The sequence below is a fragment of the Cebus imitator genome, unplaced genomic scaffold (genome assembly GCF_001604975.1).
Source record: "Cebus imitator isolate Cc_AM_T3 unplaced genomic scaffold, Cebus_imitator-1.0 Scaffold21, whole genome shotgun sequence".
Taxonomy (NCBI): domain Eukaryota; kingdom Metazoa; phylum Chordata; class Mammalia; order Primates; family Cebidae; genus Cebus; species Cebus imitator.
Genome location: NW_016107336.1, coordinates 9,486,262 through 9,503,698, shown reverse-complemented (window position 1 = coordinate 9,503,698; position 17,437 = coordinate 9,486,262). Strand labels below are relative to the sequence as shown.

At 36.7% G+C, this 17,437-nt stretch overlaps 1 protein-coding gene across 3 annotated transcripts in view; it reads right to left on the bottom strand.

Annotated features, from left to right (window-relative positions):
• The window catches only part of LOC108299442 (programmed cell death 6 interacting protein), a 70,568-nt gene that overhangs the window by 45,259 nt on the left and 7,872 nt on the right, over window positions 1-17,437 (bottom strand). For 2 of the 3 annotated variants that reach the window (XM_017521758.2, XM_017521760.2), the window contains exons 2-6: window positions 13,872-13,926; window positions 12,376-12,445; window positions 4,812-4,939; window positions 1,563-1,716; window positions 293-393 (exon numbers count right to left, since the gene is read on the bottom strand). In XM_017521758.2, the coding sequence (XP_017377247.1) occupies window positions 293-393; window positions 1,563-1,716; window positions 4,812-4,939; window positions 12,376-12,445; window positions 13,872-13,926 (508 nt within the window). The remainder of the gene's footprint in view (window positions 1-292; window positions 394-1,562; window positions 1,717-4,811; window positions 4,940-12,375; window positions 12,446-13,871; window positions 13,927-17,437) is intronic. The other variant, XM_017521762.2, reaches the window with a different exon arrangement.

Here is a 17,437-nt window from a genome sequence, read left to right as displayed (position 1 = left end):
TTGATAAAAGTATTGAAAACAGATGGTCAATGTTTTCCAGAAAGAGTTTTAGCTTGAAAAAACAAGTTTAGTAAAAGGTAAAGACAAAGGCACCCCGAAATATAAAAGAATTGTTCATGCATCTTAAATTTAAAAAGAAAAACTATTTCCACTATATATTCTTCTGATAACTCTATTAAAACTTCAAATTTCTTTACAATACATAAGTTTCAAATTGCTTCTCATACACAAAAAAAAGTCTAAATATTTCCACATGCAAAGTAAGCAACTGTTTATAAAAACAATAACTGACCTTGGGGAGAGTATCTTTGTATTGACACTGTTTGAAAGCATCACCAAAATAATCTGCAGCCTGATTAGCCAATTTAGCTATGATGGCATCTTTCATTTTATCTGGAATAAAATATGAAGTTGACCATTATAATTAAAATAAATATGAGCTAATCTGACATGTCTCAGTATAAACACTGAGATCACAAGTTTGTACATGCATCTTAAAATGTCCTTATTGACAAAATCACGTTTTCTGCACAAAATTTAAAACAAAGACAAAATAGATAAGTGGTTGCTAGCAGGTGGGGAAAGGGGAAAGAGGAGTGACTGCTAATGGGTACACAGCTTCTTTCTGGGATGATGGTAATGTTCTAAAATAAGATAGTGATGATCAAAACTATGAATATACTAAAAATATTATGTCGTACACTTAAAAAGGGTGAACTTCAGTGTATAAGAATTTTTTCTCAATATAAGCTGTTATTTTAAAAGAAAAAAAGTATTCCAATTCCTATCTCTTCCACATGATGTCCGATCCCTTATTTTCAATTTCTCTGTACTTACACATTCAGCCCATATTTCAATCTCTCATTCTAACTTATATGCCTTATAAGAATTATTCTTATTCCCTCATTCCCAGGGCCTGGAACTGTGCCTGGATGACTCCTTCCTGTCATTTAGGTCTACTTTAAACAGGATTTCCTGAAAGAAGGGCTTCTTGACTAATGAATCTAAAATTAGCACAATTTCCGCTACATCCCTGGTCCATAACCATACTGCCAGCCACTATCATGTAATTCTTTCTTATTTTTTATAGCAATTATTTCTGAAATCTTACAGCAATTCTTTAAGAAATTATTCTGGCTACTTAATTCTTGTTTATCATCTCTCCGGCACCAAAATGTAAGGTTGTTTTCTAACTTTTTTTATCTAGAAACTAGAACAGTGACTGGCACAGATTAAGTACCCAATTTGCTGAATAAATGTCTAAGTATTTGCTGAATAAATGTCTGATGTATAAAAAACATACATAAATACTATTCCAGAACAGAGTGTTTAAAGACAATTACTAACTAACCATTTCATGACTTCAAACACAGCCTACATTCTTAAATGTGCATTTGTGCCATAAGTTCAGAAAAGGATAGCTGAAAATTTTCAATAATCTATATATCAAGTTCAAGAAGGAAAGTTCTACATGGAACATACTATATTCTAATCACTTTCTTAATTTAAAAGCCTATCACTTCTTTTCACATACAACAAAATGGAAGACAAATTGGAGTTACCTCTTGTGGCTTTTAAAAAAAATACTTCTTGAGCCTGTGCCAGCATAATAAGACTGAGGGTCCCAACAGTATCTGGAGATATGTCCATGGTAGGCTCTCGATTTAAGGCAGATAAAACCGTCTCTTTAATGTGTAAAAAGGCACCACTAGCAAACTAAAGGGGGGGAAAAGAATTTCTTTAAAATCTATAGGAACTCAGCAAGACATAATTTGCTACTGTTACATATAAAAGTCATTTCAAATGTTAATTCAGTGAACAGTTAATATTTATTTAAATTTTTCTAATATGCAAAACCAATCTAAAACATCTGATCGACAGACAATAAGGTTATCTTTCTAAAACTCTACAGCACAACAAGAGATTTAACAAAAATTAAAAGTAAATTACAAGGAAAAACAAAGTATGGAACAATCTGATTAAGCTTATTTTTAGATACACTTCTTCAAAACTAATGTGAGACTAGAGGCAGGGATAAACGTTAAAATATTTTTCATACTGAAATGCTCTTGCTTTGGTCCCAAACAAATTCATCTTTCAAATAATTAAATATTATTAATATTTAATTAATAATCATAGGGGAAACCCCAAACAGTACATATACCTAGTCCTCTAAGGAACAGCATTACTACCAATGCTAGTGATTTCTGTCTGGCCATCAGAGCTCCCTAGTGAAATGTCCCCAACAGATTTTTTGTCCCAATTATATTTTGTTACTACTAAAATAACTTTGCTTTTACGAAACAAATTATACTAAGAAAAAGAAGTCAGTCTGGGATTAAAAGGTGTCATGAGAGGGCCGGGCGCGGTGGCTCAAGCCTGTAATCCCAGCACTTTGGGAGGCCGAGGCGGGTGGATCACGAGGTCAAGAGATCGAGACCATCCTGGTCAACATGGTGAAACCCCGTCTCTACTAAAAATACAAAAAATTAGCTGGGCATGGTGGCGCGTGCCTGTAATCCCAGCTACTCAGGAGGCTGAGGCAGGAGAATTGCCTGAACCCGGGAGGCGGAGGTTGCGGTGAGCCGAGATCGTGCCATTGCACTCCAGCCTGGGTAACAAGAGCGAAACTCTGTCTCAAAAAAAAAAAAAAAAAGGCGTCATGAGAAGGCTGGGCACAGTGGCTCAGGCATGTAATCCTAGCACTTTCAGAGGCCAAGGCAGGCAGATCACCTGAGGTCAGAAGTTTGAGACCAGCCTGGCCAACATGGTGAAACCCCGTCTCTACTACAAATACAAAAACTAGTCAGGCATAATGGCACACAAATGTAACCTCAGCTGCTCAGGAGGCTGAGGCAAGAGAATCGCTTGAACCCAGGAGGCAGCGGTTGCAGTGAGCCAAGATCGCACCATTGTACTCCAGCCTTGGCGACAGAGCTAACCTCCATCTCAAAAAAAAAAAAAAAAGTGTCATGAGTTAGATAAGTAGACAACACAGAGAAAACTCAAAGCCAAATGTATTAAAATGAACAGCATGTTTCTGCAGTCATGAAGTATTATAACACTAGAGTATCTGCTAGGAATGCATAACCGACCTTGTTTGGTAAACTAATGAATCAATCTAGAACAGCAAAGTATATAAGTCTCTCATTTACAGATAAGGAACCAAAGGTCTAGAGAAGTTAAAGATCTTGCCCAATGGCACAATGCTTCTGGGTGGCAAGCAGCCCAGACAAAGACCTAGGTCTAATACCACCAGCTATCTTTCCATGATACCAGGTACCCTGCTGTGAATACTCATGTGTTCACAGGAATGGAATGTTTCTTTAATAAATCAGAATGACCTTTCTAAAATCTCACATACCAATTAACTGAGTTACAATTAACCGAAAGCTAAATAAAATTTTGTTTCCATATTTTATTTCATTAATCTTTTTTTTTCCTAATGAGACAGAGTCTTGCTGTTGTCACCCAGGCTGGAGTGCAATGGCACAATCTCAGCTCACTCCAACCTCCATCTCCCAGGTTCAAGCAATTCTCTTGCCTCAGCCTCCCAAGAAGCAGGTATTACAGGTGCCTGCCACCATGCCCAGCTAATTTTTGTATTTTTAGTAGAGATGGGGTTTTGCCATGTTGTCCAGGCTGTACTCGAACACCTGACCTCGTGATCTGCCCACCTTGGCCTCCCAAAGTGGTGGGATTACAGGCTTGAGTCACCACACCCAGTCTGTTTTCACATTTTAAAATATTTTCCATGTATAGCCTCAAAAAAAAAAAAATAGCATATGCATTACGTTTGTCATCTATGACCATTGAAAACTGTAAGGGAAGTCACAATTTGGAGCATGTTGTTCCCTTAAAGTATATTTTCCTTTCACTTTCTCAGAACAGCATCCCTCACCTCTCCCCTGAACGTAAACAATGGGAAAAAGTGGACTACCTCGAGACAAGCAAATTTCATGGGAGGTTTGGGGATGAAACAGTGGAAGAACATTTGAAATTACATGAAATTTGGAATCATAACTACTGAAACCCAAATGGACAGCTTTATTAAGACTTCTGACGTTTAGTCTCCTGGTATGTAAAATGGGAATGACATTATATAACATATATCACAAGGTTTATCTGAGAGTCAAATAATGTACATGAAAACACTTTATAAATTAGAAAATAATATAAAATATGGCAACACGATTATATATATTACTTAATACTAATTTTTTAAACAAAGAAAAAAAAGCTGAATAAACAACTGCCACAAAATAACACACCATATTAGTATATGATTAGTACCCAAAACAGATTAGGAACTTATGAACATTAGGTGTTTGACCACATTTAAATATGACCTTTCCACAAGTCTCAAAGTTAAAATTTTATTTTCTTGCCAATTTCTTGTCTTTATTTTTGTAACACCAGTGAAATTTCAAGTGTGTCTTACTCTAAGACAACCTATAAAAATAACGTACAAATTTTTTTAATTTGGTTATTTATTTAAAATGGATTTACGCTAAAAGCCTGAGATGAAATCTCAGACATTTCATAATTTCTTCAACCAACAATTATTGAGCCTCTCTTATGTGCCAGGCACTGTGCTAGGTGCTGGGTATAAAACAGTGAGGAAAAACAGACCTGGTCTACAGACAGTTTATCTAAGGGCTTCAACAATAAGAATCAATTCATTTTAAAAGTGCGTTAGTTTTCAGAAACATCTGTTGGGTAAGAAGCATCTATAAACCTAAATGCAAATTATTTTCCACTTAATCCAACTTAGTGTTGATCATTAATGTAATAACTACTTTTCCGCATACCTGGTAATGCTTAGCAGCGATTTTCAATCCTTCATCATTATCCAGGTTCTGCTCTGCTGCAATTTGGCTAGCTAAGGCTGCACAATTGAACAACACACAGCTCTTTTCATATCCTAAGCTTGCAAGAGCTGTAAAAAATTGAGAAGGAAAAATTTATCAGATTATTTTTTCTAAAGAAAACAAATGTTTCAAAGAGAAATACTGTAACTTCTATCATCCCACTGACTCACAAAAACAAGTTTCCAGACCTGTTTCCTCACTGTCATATGCTCCCATATTTCAAGCTGCCCTTAGAGGCATTTATTTCCACAACAATACTCCCATCACCTAAAACTCTAAAGATCAGTAAGTTATTCCTTCTCTCCTTCCCTTTACTTCCACACTTCTATTAAAATGAAATTCAAATGTAAAAGTCATTTTCATATCATTTCTCTCAATTTCTTAAATTCAAATAAATTATTTCCATTTTTCCATCACCTCTCAAAATCATATTGTCCCACCACAGGGACACAAGTTCCTCACTACTACAAATCTAAGTCAATGCAATTATCTCCTAGCTGACCTTATGCTTTCCTCCCTCATGCAAATACACTTCTCAAAGGGCTAGCAGATTAGTTTGGATAAAACCCAACTCTGATAAAAAAAATCCACACACCTCATACCCACTTAGAATAGTTCATATTAAAAAACAAAGAGAAAATAAGTGTTGATGAACATATAGACAAACCAGAACCCTAATGTACTGTTGGCAGGAATGCAAAATGGTGGTCGGGCATGGTGGCTCACTCCTGTAGTTCCAGCACTTTAGTAGGCTGACGCAGGAGGATCTCTTGAAGCCAAGAGTTTTAGGCCAGCCTAAGTAACACAGCAAGACCCCATCTCTATCTTAAAAAAAAAATCATCGTTAAATAGCCAGGTATGAAGGTGCATGCCCGTAGTCCTAACTACTCAGAGGCAGGAGGACCACTCGGGATCAGGAGTTCAAGGCTGCAGTGAGCTATGATCATGCCACTATACTCCAGCCTGAGCAAAAGAGCAAGACCCTGTCTCAAAATTAAAAATTAAAAAGTGCAACTGCTGCAGAAAACAGAAAACAGTACAGCATGTCCTCAAAATATTAAAAATAGAATTGCCATTTTATCCAGGAATTCCACTTTTGGGCCTAAACCCAAAAGAAATGAAAGCACAGTCTCAAAAAGATGTATGTGTACCTTTCCACAGCAGCAACATTCACAATAGCCAAACACAAAAGCAACTCAAGTGTCTGTGGATTGATGAATAAACAAAATGTTGATAATTGATGATAAACAAAATGTTGTATATACACACAATGGAATATTAGTGAGCCTTAAACAAGAAGGAAATCATATGCTATAACACGAATGAATCTTGAAGACATTAAGCTAAATGAAATAAGTCAGTCACAAAAAGACAAATATTGTATGACTCCACTTATATGAGTTACCTAGAGTAGTCAAATTCACAGAGACAGAAATTAGAATGACGGTTATCAGGGATGGTGGCAGGGGGAGAGGGACTGTTGTTCAATGAGCACATTATTTCAGATTTGCAAGATGAAAAAGGTCTGGAGATTTATTTCACAACAATGTGAAATACACACAACACTAGTGAACTGTACACTTAAAAATGATTAAGATAATCAATTTCATGTTGTAAAATTTTTTTTAAATGCACTCTATGATTCTGCTTGTATGAGGTACCTACAGTTAAATTCAGAGACAGAAAGAATGGTGGTTGCCATGGTTGCGTGGGAAGGGAAGAACAGGACATTATTATTTATTTTTTTCTTTTGAGACAGGGTATCACTCTGTCACCAAACTGGAGTGCAGTAGTGCAATCACGCTCCTTGCAGCCTCTACCTCTTGGGCTCAATCCTCCTGCCTCTGGCTCCTAAGTAGCTGGGACTACAGGCACAGGCTACCACACCAGCTAATTTTTGTGTCCTTTGTAGTGACAGGGACTCACTATGTTGCCTAGGCTGGTCTTGAACTCCTGGGTTCAAGCAATCCGCCCACCTCAGCCTCCCAAAATGCTAGGATTACAGGCATGAGCCACCACACCTGGTCTGGGAAGTTATCACTCACTGGGCAGAGTTTCAGTTTTGTGAGGTGAAAAAAGAGTTCTCAAGATGATGTTTGCACAATAATGTAAATGTACTTAATACCACTGAAGTGTACACTTAAAATGGTACACTTATAATGGTTATGTATATTGTATCACAATTGAAAAATAACTTTTAAAAAAGAATCCACAATAGCTCCCTAATATTTACAGAATTCATTCACAGTGGAATTCAAGATCTTGCATAATGTGCAAGGTATTGACCGCCAGGCAAAATAAGGCTCCTTACAAAAAACACTGAACAAACCGTCTAGGAGAATAAGAACACTACATTTGTGTATTTGTGCCACAGAGTAGTGCCATAAAGTAAAGCCCTCCCTGTTACAATACTTTGGTAGCCTCCTATGTAATCATAGCCAGTTTTCAACTCACTTCCCAACCAAATCTAGTCTCGTCATTTTAAACTACAGCAGACATAAACATCAGCTACTCTAAACTACTATATTAAATATACGGGAAATCTAAAATAATCAAGTTGTGAAAAAAGCCTGCAGTAAAATAAAAGAAGAGCAATGTGAACTGAAAAACTAAGCCCAAAATAAATAAAGACAATTCCAGTCATAAAAGATAATATTCCAAAGATCATAATTAGCCTTCCTTAAAGAGATTCAAAGATGGTATATCCATAAAAGAACAGGATTGTTTTAATTAATAAGAAAAAGCTCCTAAAAATTAAAAACTTGATTGTTAAATTTTTTTCAAAAATTTTAACGGTGGAGGGAGGAAAAAAATTTTTTTCAAAAGTTTTAAAATACCTAGGCAATCTCAGAAAGTAGAGTATAAAGTTAAAAAAAAGAAAAAATATATAAATTATGAGTGAACAACTCAGACCAACCAATATCTAATAAAGTATTCCAAAGAAAGAGAGACAAAAGAGACAAGGAAATTATCAAAGAAATATAAGAAAGCTTCCCAGAGCTGAAGGGAGATATGTGTCTAACTAAAAGGGCCAAAAAAGAAATGCCCTATACACAATGAATAAAATGAAATCCCATTAGATCTTTTGGGATTTCTAAATATGAAAGATAAAAAGAAGACTGTAAAAACATTCCCAAGAGCAAAGAAACAGATCACTTACAAAATAACAAAAAATCAGACTTTTCATCAGTAACGATAGATACTAAAAGGCAAGAGAACAATGCCTTCAAGTTCCTAATACAATTTTAATTAATTCAATAAATATATATATTAGGCCAGTGTGGCAAGAGAGAGCAAGGAACAAAATGAAATATCAGCCAGGTGCAGTGACTCACACCTGTAATCCCAGCACTTTGGAAGGCCAAGACAGGTGAAACAATGTTGAGGGCAGGAGTTCAAGACCAGCCTCGCCAACATGGTGAAATACTATCTCTACTAAAAATACAAAAATTCGCTGGGCATGGTGGCACACACCTGTAATCCCAGCTACTCAGATGGCTGAGGCTCGAGAATCCCTTGAGCCCCAGAGGCAGAGGCTGCAGTGAGCTGAAATCACGCCACTGCACTCCAGCCGCACAACAGAGTAAGACTCTGTTTCAAAGAAAAAAGAGAAGGATAAAATGTATTTCAGGGAAGAAATAAAAGTAAACTGTTTATATACCAGATACATATCTCAAGTCTATTATGTTGCCCATAAATATTATCATCCCAGACTCTCTCTCATTTTGACAATGTCTCGTATATAGGAGCTTCTATGAGATTTTACATATAAGCTATTTTGATCTTGCAATTAACTCTTACCTTTTTCCCTTTATTTCTTCTATCCATCTAAACTTAAACCAGGTTTTCAAAATAATATTTAATTTTCCTTTTTTCAAAGATGACTTCTTAAATATTTAACTGTATTCTTATTTCTTACTTGCTCTCTTTTTTACTACGTTTTTCTTCTATCTTATTTTTTCTTTTGAGACAAGGTCTCACTCTGTCACCCAGGTTGAAGTACACTGGCATGGTCATGGCTCAATAGCTTCAACCTCCCAGGCTCAAACAATCCTACCACCTTAGACCCCCAAACAATCAGGACTACAGGCACACACCATCATGTCCGGGTAATTTTTATATTTTTTGTAGAGACAGAGTTTCATCTGTTGCCCAGGCTGGTCTTGAGCTCCTAGGCTCAAGTGATCTGGCTGCATCAGCCTCCCCAAATGCTGGAATTATAAGCATGAGCCACTACTTCAACCTTCTAAGTTTTTCAAAATGGAAATAATTATAGTTTTCTAAAATTCAATTTTTAAACAAAAAATAAATAATTAAAAGATCTCATCTTCCAGAGTTAACCAGAATTTATTTTTTGGTATCTCACAAATAACTACATATACATTCACACACATAACTTTTCACAAAATGGATACTATAACATTCTCGAGTTGCCTGGAATGCACAACTAGAGGGAGGAGGAATCACTCTGGGTTCTATATAGGGAGCGTCCCAAGAAGCCCGACTCAGGGGACCCTAGAGTTGTACAATGCAACAACTCCGAACTATAGAAGGCCTTTTATTCAATATTCCACTGATATAGCTTTACATGTCAACAAATACATGCATTTTCATTCTTAGTACTCCAAAAGTACACAATATTCAAATGAATGGGTAGCCTTTTATTTAACCAAGACATTACTAAAGGACATTTAATTCCCAATTTTTGCTACTAGAGACGCCTTGGTGAACCACCTCTGCTTTATGATCTAATTTTTTGCTTCCCAGTTCTTCCAGATACTTGAGTTCACCACTCAAGTATCTCCTAGTTCTCCTGCCATCCGCTCCCTCTCTTGGCCCACCAATTTTCTTGAGTCATACCAGCATTAAGAATCCTTTTCTTTACCTTGGCTCCCTCTCAGAATGATGCTCCCTTTGTCCCCAAATCATTACTGCAAATTTCCTGAAATGATCAATCCACATACACTGTTTCCGTTCCCTCACCTCCCATTCGCCACTCAATCTGATGCTTCTTCAGGATACTCCAGTGAAATTTCTCTCTACCAAATCCAGTGACTTCTCCAACCTTACATAACTTGAGTTCTGCCACAATGACTCTGTCAAGGTTGTTCCAGCCTGGACCTGCGATGACCCTGAGTCACCTGGAGATATTTTCAAAGATACCGATTCCAGTGGCCTACTCTGAAATTTTCTCCTATCACATCTGGCACTCTGTATCTTCATCTTTAAAGATAAGCCTTTATCTTTAACATTTTTCCCAGGTAATATTAATATGCAGCCAGGTTTGGGAACCACTGGACCACATCACCTTCGAAATTCTTCTGGCATTCCTTCTCATCTTCATTTTTCCCTGGTTCCTGTAAGATCTGAAAGGTTTTTCTCAACCTCATTCCCAGAACCTCTTCCTCTATTTTCCCTAAATATTATATTACCTAGCTCTGGCTTTCATACTTTTCTCAATTATCTGCCAGAAGGAATAAATTTATTATCACCTAATAATTGTTTCCAAATTTATATCTCTTTCTCTTCCGAGCTTTAAATCCTTTATTTCAAAATGCGAGAGAAATGTCTACCCCAACATAACACAGAAAAGTCAGACTCAACCTTTCTACCAAAAGGAATAAATATCCAACAGGTCAAACCAAGTTATAAATCTCAGAGTCAAGCCTCAACTCCTACTCTTCCTTCTGACTGGTAGTCAGCAAATTTAGTCAACTTCACCTCAAGTCCAAAATCCCTCTCTTCTCCTCCGACTCAAAGACACTAGCTTGTCTAACGTCATCATCTCTCATCAGTATCCTAACTGGTCTGTTTCTCTCCAGTTCGGGAGTTAGCTTTCTAGATTCATATCCCAGCTTCATTAAATCCTAACCACATGACCTCAGAATATCAATTAATCTTTCTAAACCAGTTTGTTCAACTGGCAATAATGGTGCCTTTTCTCATTAAGCTATTGGAGAATTCAGTAAGATTATTTATAAATAAATTATTTTAATTTATAAATTAAGTAATCTTATTTATAAATAATCTTACTTAATCATAAATAATCTTATTCATAAATAATCTTACTTATTTAAAAATAATCTTATTATTTACAAATAATCCCTTCCAGAGTGCCTAGGTAAAATAAATGCCCAATAAACATTCACTATTATTATATAAGAGGGGAAAGCACAAAGTCAGGAGCATAATATTTGCAACTCTTCATAATCTGCTCTCTATTATCATCACCCTCTATAATCCCCAATTCAACCTATGGTTACAAGCCATAACAATAATAATTATTATTAAATTAACATTACATATATCTACTATAAAATATGTATTTCCAGTTCCTCACCTATATATAAGTATAAATCTTAGATATATGTATGTATATGCTATGTACATACTGTATAATATACATCTATATATCTTATAAGGCATACAGATATATATTATAGCATATCTTATGTATACGTATACTATAAAAGGGATATACTATATAAGACATATTATACATACCTTTATAGTATTACATATAGTATATAATATATATCATATATACATTATATTACAATGTTATACGATAATATAAGTATTCATTGCAGCTAATACTTATTGAGCACTGTTCTTAGGACTTTACATGTATTCACTCATTTAATCCACATAAGAATCCAATGAGATAGGCTGGTGTAGTGGCTCACGCCTGTAATCCCAGCAGTTCAGGAAGCCGAGACAGGTGAATCACCTGAGGTCAGGAGTTCGAGACCAGCCTGACCAACACAATGAAACCCCATTTCTACTAAAAAAATACAAAAAATTAGCCGGGGGTAGTAACGGGCGCCTATAATCCCAGCTACTCGGGAGCCTGAGGCAGGAGAATTGCTTGAATCCAGGAGACGGAGGTTGCAGTGAGCCGAGATAGCGCCACTGCGCTCCAGCCTGAACAAGAGCTAAAATCCATCTCGAAAACAAACAAAAAAGAATCCAATGAGATAAATAGTATTATCTCTATTTCACAGATGAGAAAATTAAGGCACAGACAGGTTATCTTGCTGGAGTGGTAGATCAAAAGCCTTCACCCTTCTGACCTTTGGTTATAATTTTGTACCTATAATATTATTTTCTACAAATTCATCCTTCAAGGCCTAACTCAAACATTGTCTGCTTTCAACAGGTAGAGTTACTTTCGTCCTCATATATGCTTCCATGAGTTTGTTCATAGGCTGATAATACATATTACATTTTATACAGTACATATTACACTTTTAAATGATCATCTATCTTCCCAAGAACTGAGTACATCTGCATTATTCATTTTTATAACTAGGACAGTGCCTGGCAAGGCATGGGCTCTCTACAAATATTTCAAAATTGCATTAAAAGTTGAAGTTAAAAAGAAAATGAGATGTAAACAACTTTAGTATTTACAAAGAGTCATTAGGATGGCAATTTTAAAAACCAAAAACAATGCAAAGTATTTAGACCGATTTTCCTATCATTTTTATTAAAAATTACATACCCAGTTTTACAGAGCCTCCAAAAAGTGAACCCTTATCGAAAGCATCCTTCCAGGTAAATGTCAAGCAGATCTGGATAGAATGAAAGAAAAAACTGTGTTACCTTCCTGAATTCAAAGAGAAATCCACAATGAAAAAAAGGACAAAAGCTCAACCTGTCTAAAATATTATCTCCTATAACCACCCAACTCCCTTTCCTTCTCCTTTTCATTTAAATTGAAATTTTAACAAAGTAAAATACTGGCACTGGAATATTTCATATGGTCATTCTGCCTTGGTAATCATAACCACTATCTTATTCATATTTACAAACACACACTGACTTTTATGGAACAAAATAAGTAATAGATGCTTGACAAATCAGCCAAGAAAAGCAAGGAAAATAAAAGTAAGTACTACAGGTTTCCTAGAAGATGAAATTAAAAACTATTCCATGATGACAAAAGTAGGAGAATGGTTACTTTGGGGGATGGGTTAATATTTTATTTCTTTATCTAGGTAGTGGTCATACAGGCATATTCGCTTTGTGAGGATTTAAGCCATACTCATGATTTGTTCACTTTTCTGTATGCCACATGAAAATTAAAAGTTTACTTTATTAAAAAATTATCTCTCTGCTCCTGAAATATGTATTATCACATACAAAGATTAAAAAAAAGGAAACCTCATTTAAATTATTTATTGCAATCCAATATAAAAATTTCTAAATTCTTGATTAAGGAAATTTTCAAACATACAGAAAACCTAAAAAGAATAAAGAGAATAAACTCCAGTATACCCATCAGCGGCTTTAGTCTTTTGCCCTTCTTGGTTCATCTACCTCCCAACTTGCCCTGCCTCCAGCCACCTACACTTCTTTTCCAGGAATATTTTAAAGGAAATCTCAACATATAATTATTTCACCTGTAAAAACTTTAGTACAAGAATGTTTAAAGTACTTTTCTTATGACAACTTTAAAATTTAAAAGTATCACTAATTTTAAAACCTTTATCCAATCTCCAAAATAAAACTATAAGAAATTACCAGCATTTTCAACATCTAGCCTTTAAAGAGGAAATACAGTTGACATTCATGTAATTAACATTTAATCACAACAGTATTTGCAACTTTTACATGCAAATGTAACTTGTGTAAATAATTTTTAAAGCACAAAAACTGAGACTAATAATTCCTGAATTGTGCAGTTTCCATCCTAAGTCAAAGGGAAAGGACACAGCAGATTAATCAGCCAACAGAACCTACTGACATAAAATGAAGTCCAAAAAAAAAAAAAAAACCATTGCTCTATATGAGCCCAAGAAGTGACTAAAGAATGACTTGAACAGAATTCCAGGAGATTCTTTCTTCAGAAGCAGATATATTCACATCAGACAGACCTAAAAGCTTCTATTTTTATAACACTATCTCATAAAACTCTAAAGACAGTGAAAATATTGGCAGAAGGAAATGGGTGATTTGTCCTTACCATATAACTTTAAGACAGAATTAATGACTTACCTGATTTTCAGAAAATGGGAATTTGGGTTCAATAGAACAAATCTGATCATAATATCTAAAAAATAGAGCAGAATAAATAATTACCAGAGCTAACTGTTACATACATTTACGTAAATACAACTGGTTTAATAGAAAAATTATTTATGCTTACTTTGAGCAGCTATTTTACATTAAACAAAATCTTTTAATACATAAACCAGGAGCTTAAAAAATGAATGCAGTGAAAATCTATAAGCAAAAACTCATACCCACCACCACAGAAAAATATTTATCAACTGTTATTGGCTAAAAGCAAACTAAGATCTGCTCCAAAAACCAATACGTTTCTTAAAAATACTATTTTTTACTAAAATAACTATGTTTATATCCATTGGAAAAATTAGTATCTCTGGCAAACTGCCCATTAAAAACAGGTTTACCAACTTTCAAATGTTTTAGGTAAGTTCACATCTATCCATCTCCAGCACTGCCACATAGCACATCAAAGCTACCACTCTCTTTTAGCTAGGAATCCAAAAGTTTCCTAGCCAATCTCTTCATCTCCTTTTTCATTCTTCCCAACCTGTTTTCTGCATAGCAGCCAGAATGATCACTAAATATAAAGCAGTCTTACCCCATCAGGGTGAGCTTTCAGTCAGCAAGTCTGGCAGGGAAGGGAAGGGAAAAGGGTCAGGCCAAGCTTTTCAACTGGCCTCTAATCTTTCCTCCTTTCTTTTCCTCTTATACTTCCCCCAATCCTTCACCAGGGATATTTTTCCAATAATTATTTCTGGGGGCAAATTTTCAGCAGGAGTGACCAACATATCTGAGACCAGGCTTTTAGCTGGCATGGCTATGAGTTTGGTTACAAATAGGAAAAATGAGGCAATTAAGTAAACACATTGAAGATAATGGAAACTAAGTTTCTCAAGGCCAGAGATACAAATACTTGAAAGGGCCGGGCACAGTGGGTCACACCTCTAATCCAGCACTTTGGGAGGCTGAGGCAGGTGGATCACTTGAGTCCAGGAGTTCAAGACCAGCTAGGGCAACATGGCAAAATCCTGCCTCTTGTAAAAATACAAAAATTAACTGGCCAGGCACGGTGGCTCACACCTGTAATTCCAGCACTTTGGGAGGCTGAGGTGGGTGGATCACGAGGTCAGTAAACATTTAAAAATCTGTGCTCTTGTGAAGCTTTTAGAAGGGAAAACAAAATAGGTAAAAATATGATATAGTAAACAGTGGTAAGTGCCATGGAGAACACAGAGATAGGAATAAAGTGAATACATGGGGAGAGGTAAGGTTGTCGTTTTAAATAACATGGTTGGTTGACTACGTGAAAAAAAATTAACTGTAAAACAGCATGACTATAAAAGGCATGAAAAAGGTGATGAGGTAACCCAAGCAGATATCTGAGAATTTCCAATCTAGGGAAAATCAAGTGCCAGTACCCTGGAACAAGAGGGTACCTGAGAAGGTATCCGGCATGGCAAGGAGACCAATATGGCCATAGAAAGAGCAAGGGAGAAAATCGTGGGTGATGAAGTCAAAGAAGTGATGATGCTTTGAATGCAACTGTAAGACTTCTGAGTTTTACTATACAGTGTAAGAGGGTGAACCATCAAAAGGTTTGGATAAAACAGTAACCTGACTTATTTTCATAGAGTCACCATGACTGCTGTATAGGAAACTGACTGCAGGTATGCAAGAGCCGAGGTAGAGAGATCAGTTAGGAAGCTACTGTAGTAATCCAGTCAAGAGATGATGCTAGCATGAATCAATGTAGTCCGTGGTGGCAGCAGAAGAGATAAGGTCAATCTAGGCCAGGCGCTGTGGCTCTGCCTATAATCCTAACACTTCGGGAGGCTGAGGTAGGAGGATCACTTGAGCCCAGAAGTTTGAGACCATCCTTGGGAAGACAGTGAGACCTCATCTCTACACATACACACACACATACAAAATTAGCCAGGTGTGGTGGCGGGCCTACAGTTCCAAGGGGACTATGCAGGGGGATAAGGTGGGAGTTTCACTTGAGCCCAGGAGGTCAAGGCTAGAGTGAGCTGTGATCCCACACACTGTACTTCAGGATAGGCCATGGCATGAAATCTTGCCTCAAAAAAAAAAAGTCAATATAATCCCTTTTTAAAATTACTTCCCCCTCTATTTATAATCTCTCAGGTCCCTGAACATTTCCTTCATAGGATTTAACACAATTTGTGATATAATATTTGTGCGATTATGTTTACTGCCTTTTCTCTCAAAAGATTCTATATTCCATGATAGCAAAGACTGATGTATTTACTCTCTGTTTTGTTGCTAGCCCCAAGCAAATGAATCAGTAAAATGCAAAGTTTTCTTCTGTCCCTCAAAAGTAAAACCTAAAATTCTGGTTTGAGAATGAACAGGAGCTATCAAAGAACAAGCCCATAAGAAGAGAACAGCAAGCGCTAACGGCCTGAGGCAGCCGTACCTAAAGGTGTGTTTGGCACAGCAAGGAGGCCAACATGGCTATAGAGTCAGGACTGGCAAACTTTTTCTGAACAGTGATATTCTAGACTCCGCTGGGAAAAAGGCTAAATCAAGCTTGTAAAAAGTATCTAAGTACTTACAAACAAGAGAAAAACCCCTGCCCTGGCCTGTACCTTTTTTGCCTAGATTGGGCCGTCTCAAAATGATGGCACACAGCTGCCCAGGTACCATCTGCTGGAGACATTCTCCAAAGGAAAAGTAGCTGTCTGATGTAGAGGATCCATGGGGAGATGGGAAGAGTGACCAACACAGTCAGTTTTACTCTGCCCCAATGAGACCCAAATTCTCAAAAAGGGCCTACCATGGGCACCTGCTCCAGCTGGCTGGAGGTGAGGTAATTAGCTGAGTCACCAATTTCCAGACTGAGATTCTACCATTTAGTGCCAACTCATTGCCAAGCAGAATATCCAATGTGTAGGCGGCACCAGAGTAAGTCTGGGCAGCAATAAAGCATAACCACTGGCCAGCAGGGCAGGAGCTAGAAGCAAAGGGGAGAATGGAACAGAGGCAAACACCTTAGCTAGGTCTCCAACACTCACGATGCTAACCCAGTGGAGTGGTGCCCACAGGCCATACAAAAACAGGCCGCTGGGCAGGCCTTATTTTGCTGACCCTTGCTATAAAGTAAACAAGGAAGGTAGTAGTAGGAAATGAGGTTACTTGCTCTGCAAATGGGTGAGGAAAAGAATGGCTAAACTGAATGCACTAAAATTTTCATACCCATTTTCTTCACCCCAAAGCTTTTGAGGTCAATTCACAAAACCTGAGTTGTATGGGGGGGAACAGTGTATTTATATCCCATATTTGAATGACTAGAAGCTAAGTGATGAAATCCTCAAAGTAAAATGGCTTAGGACAGATTATAGAAGTTGAAATAAAACAGGAAGGCAGTCACTGAAAATCAACAATGTCTGATCAATATGGAGCAAATCCCAACAAAATGAGAGATCAAGTAATACTTTACAAAAGAAGGCAGTCATTGCTAACTGCAGTAACAACAAGCAAAATGCTGTTCCAGGAGAACCAACTACGATAAGCTACTCCTTCAATATAAT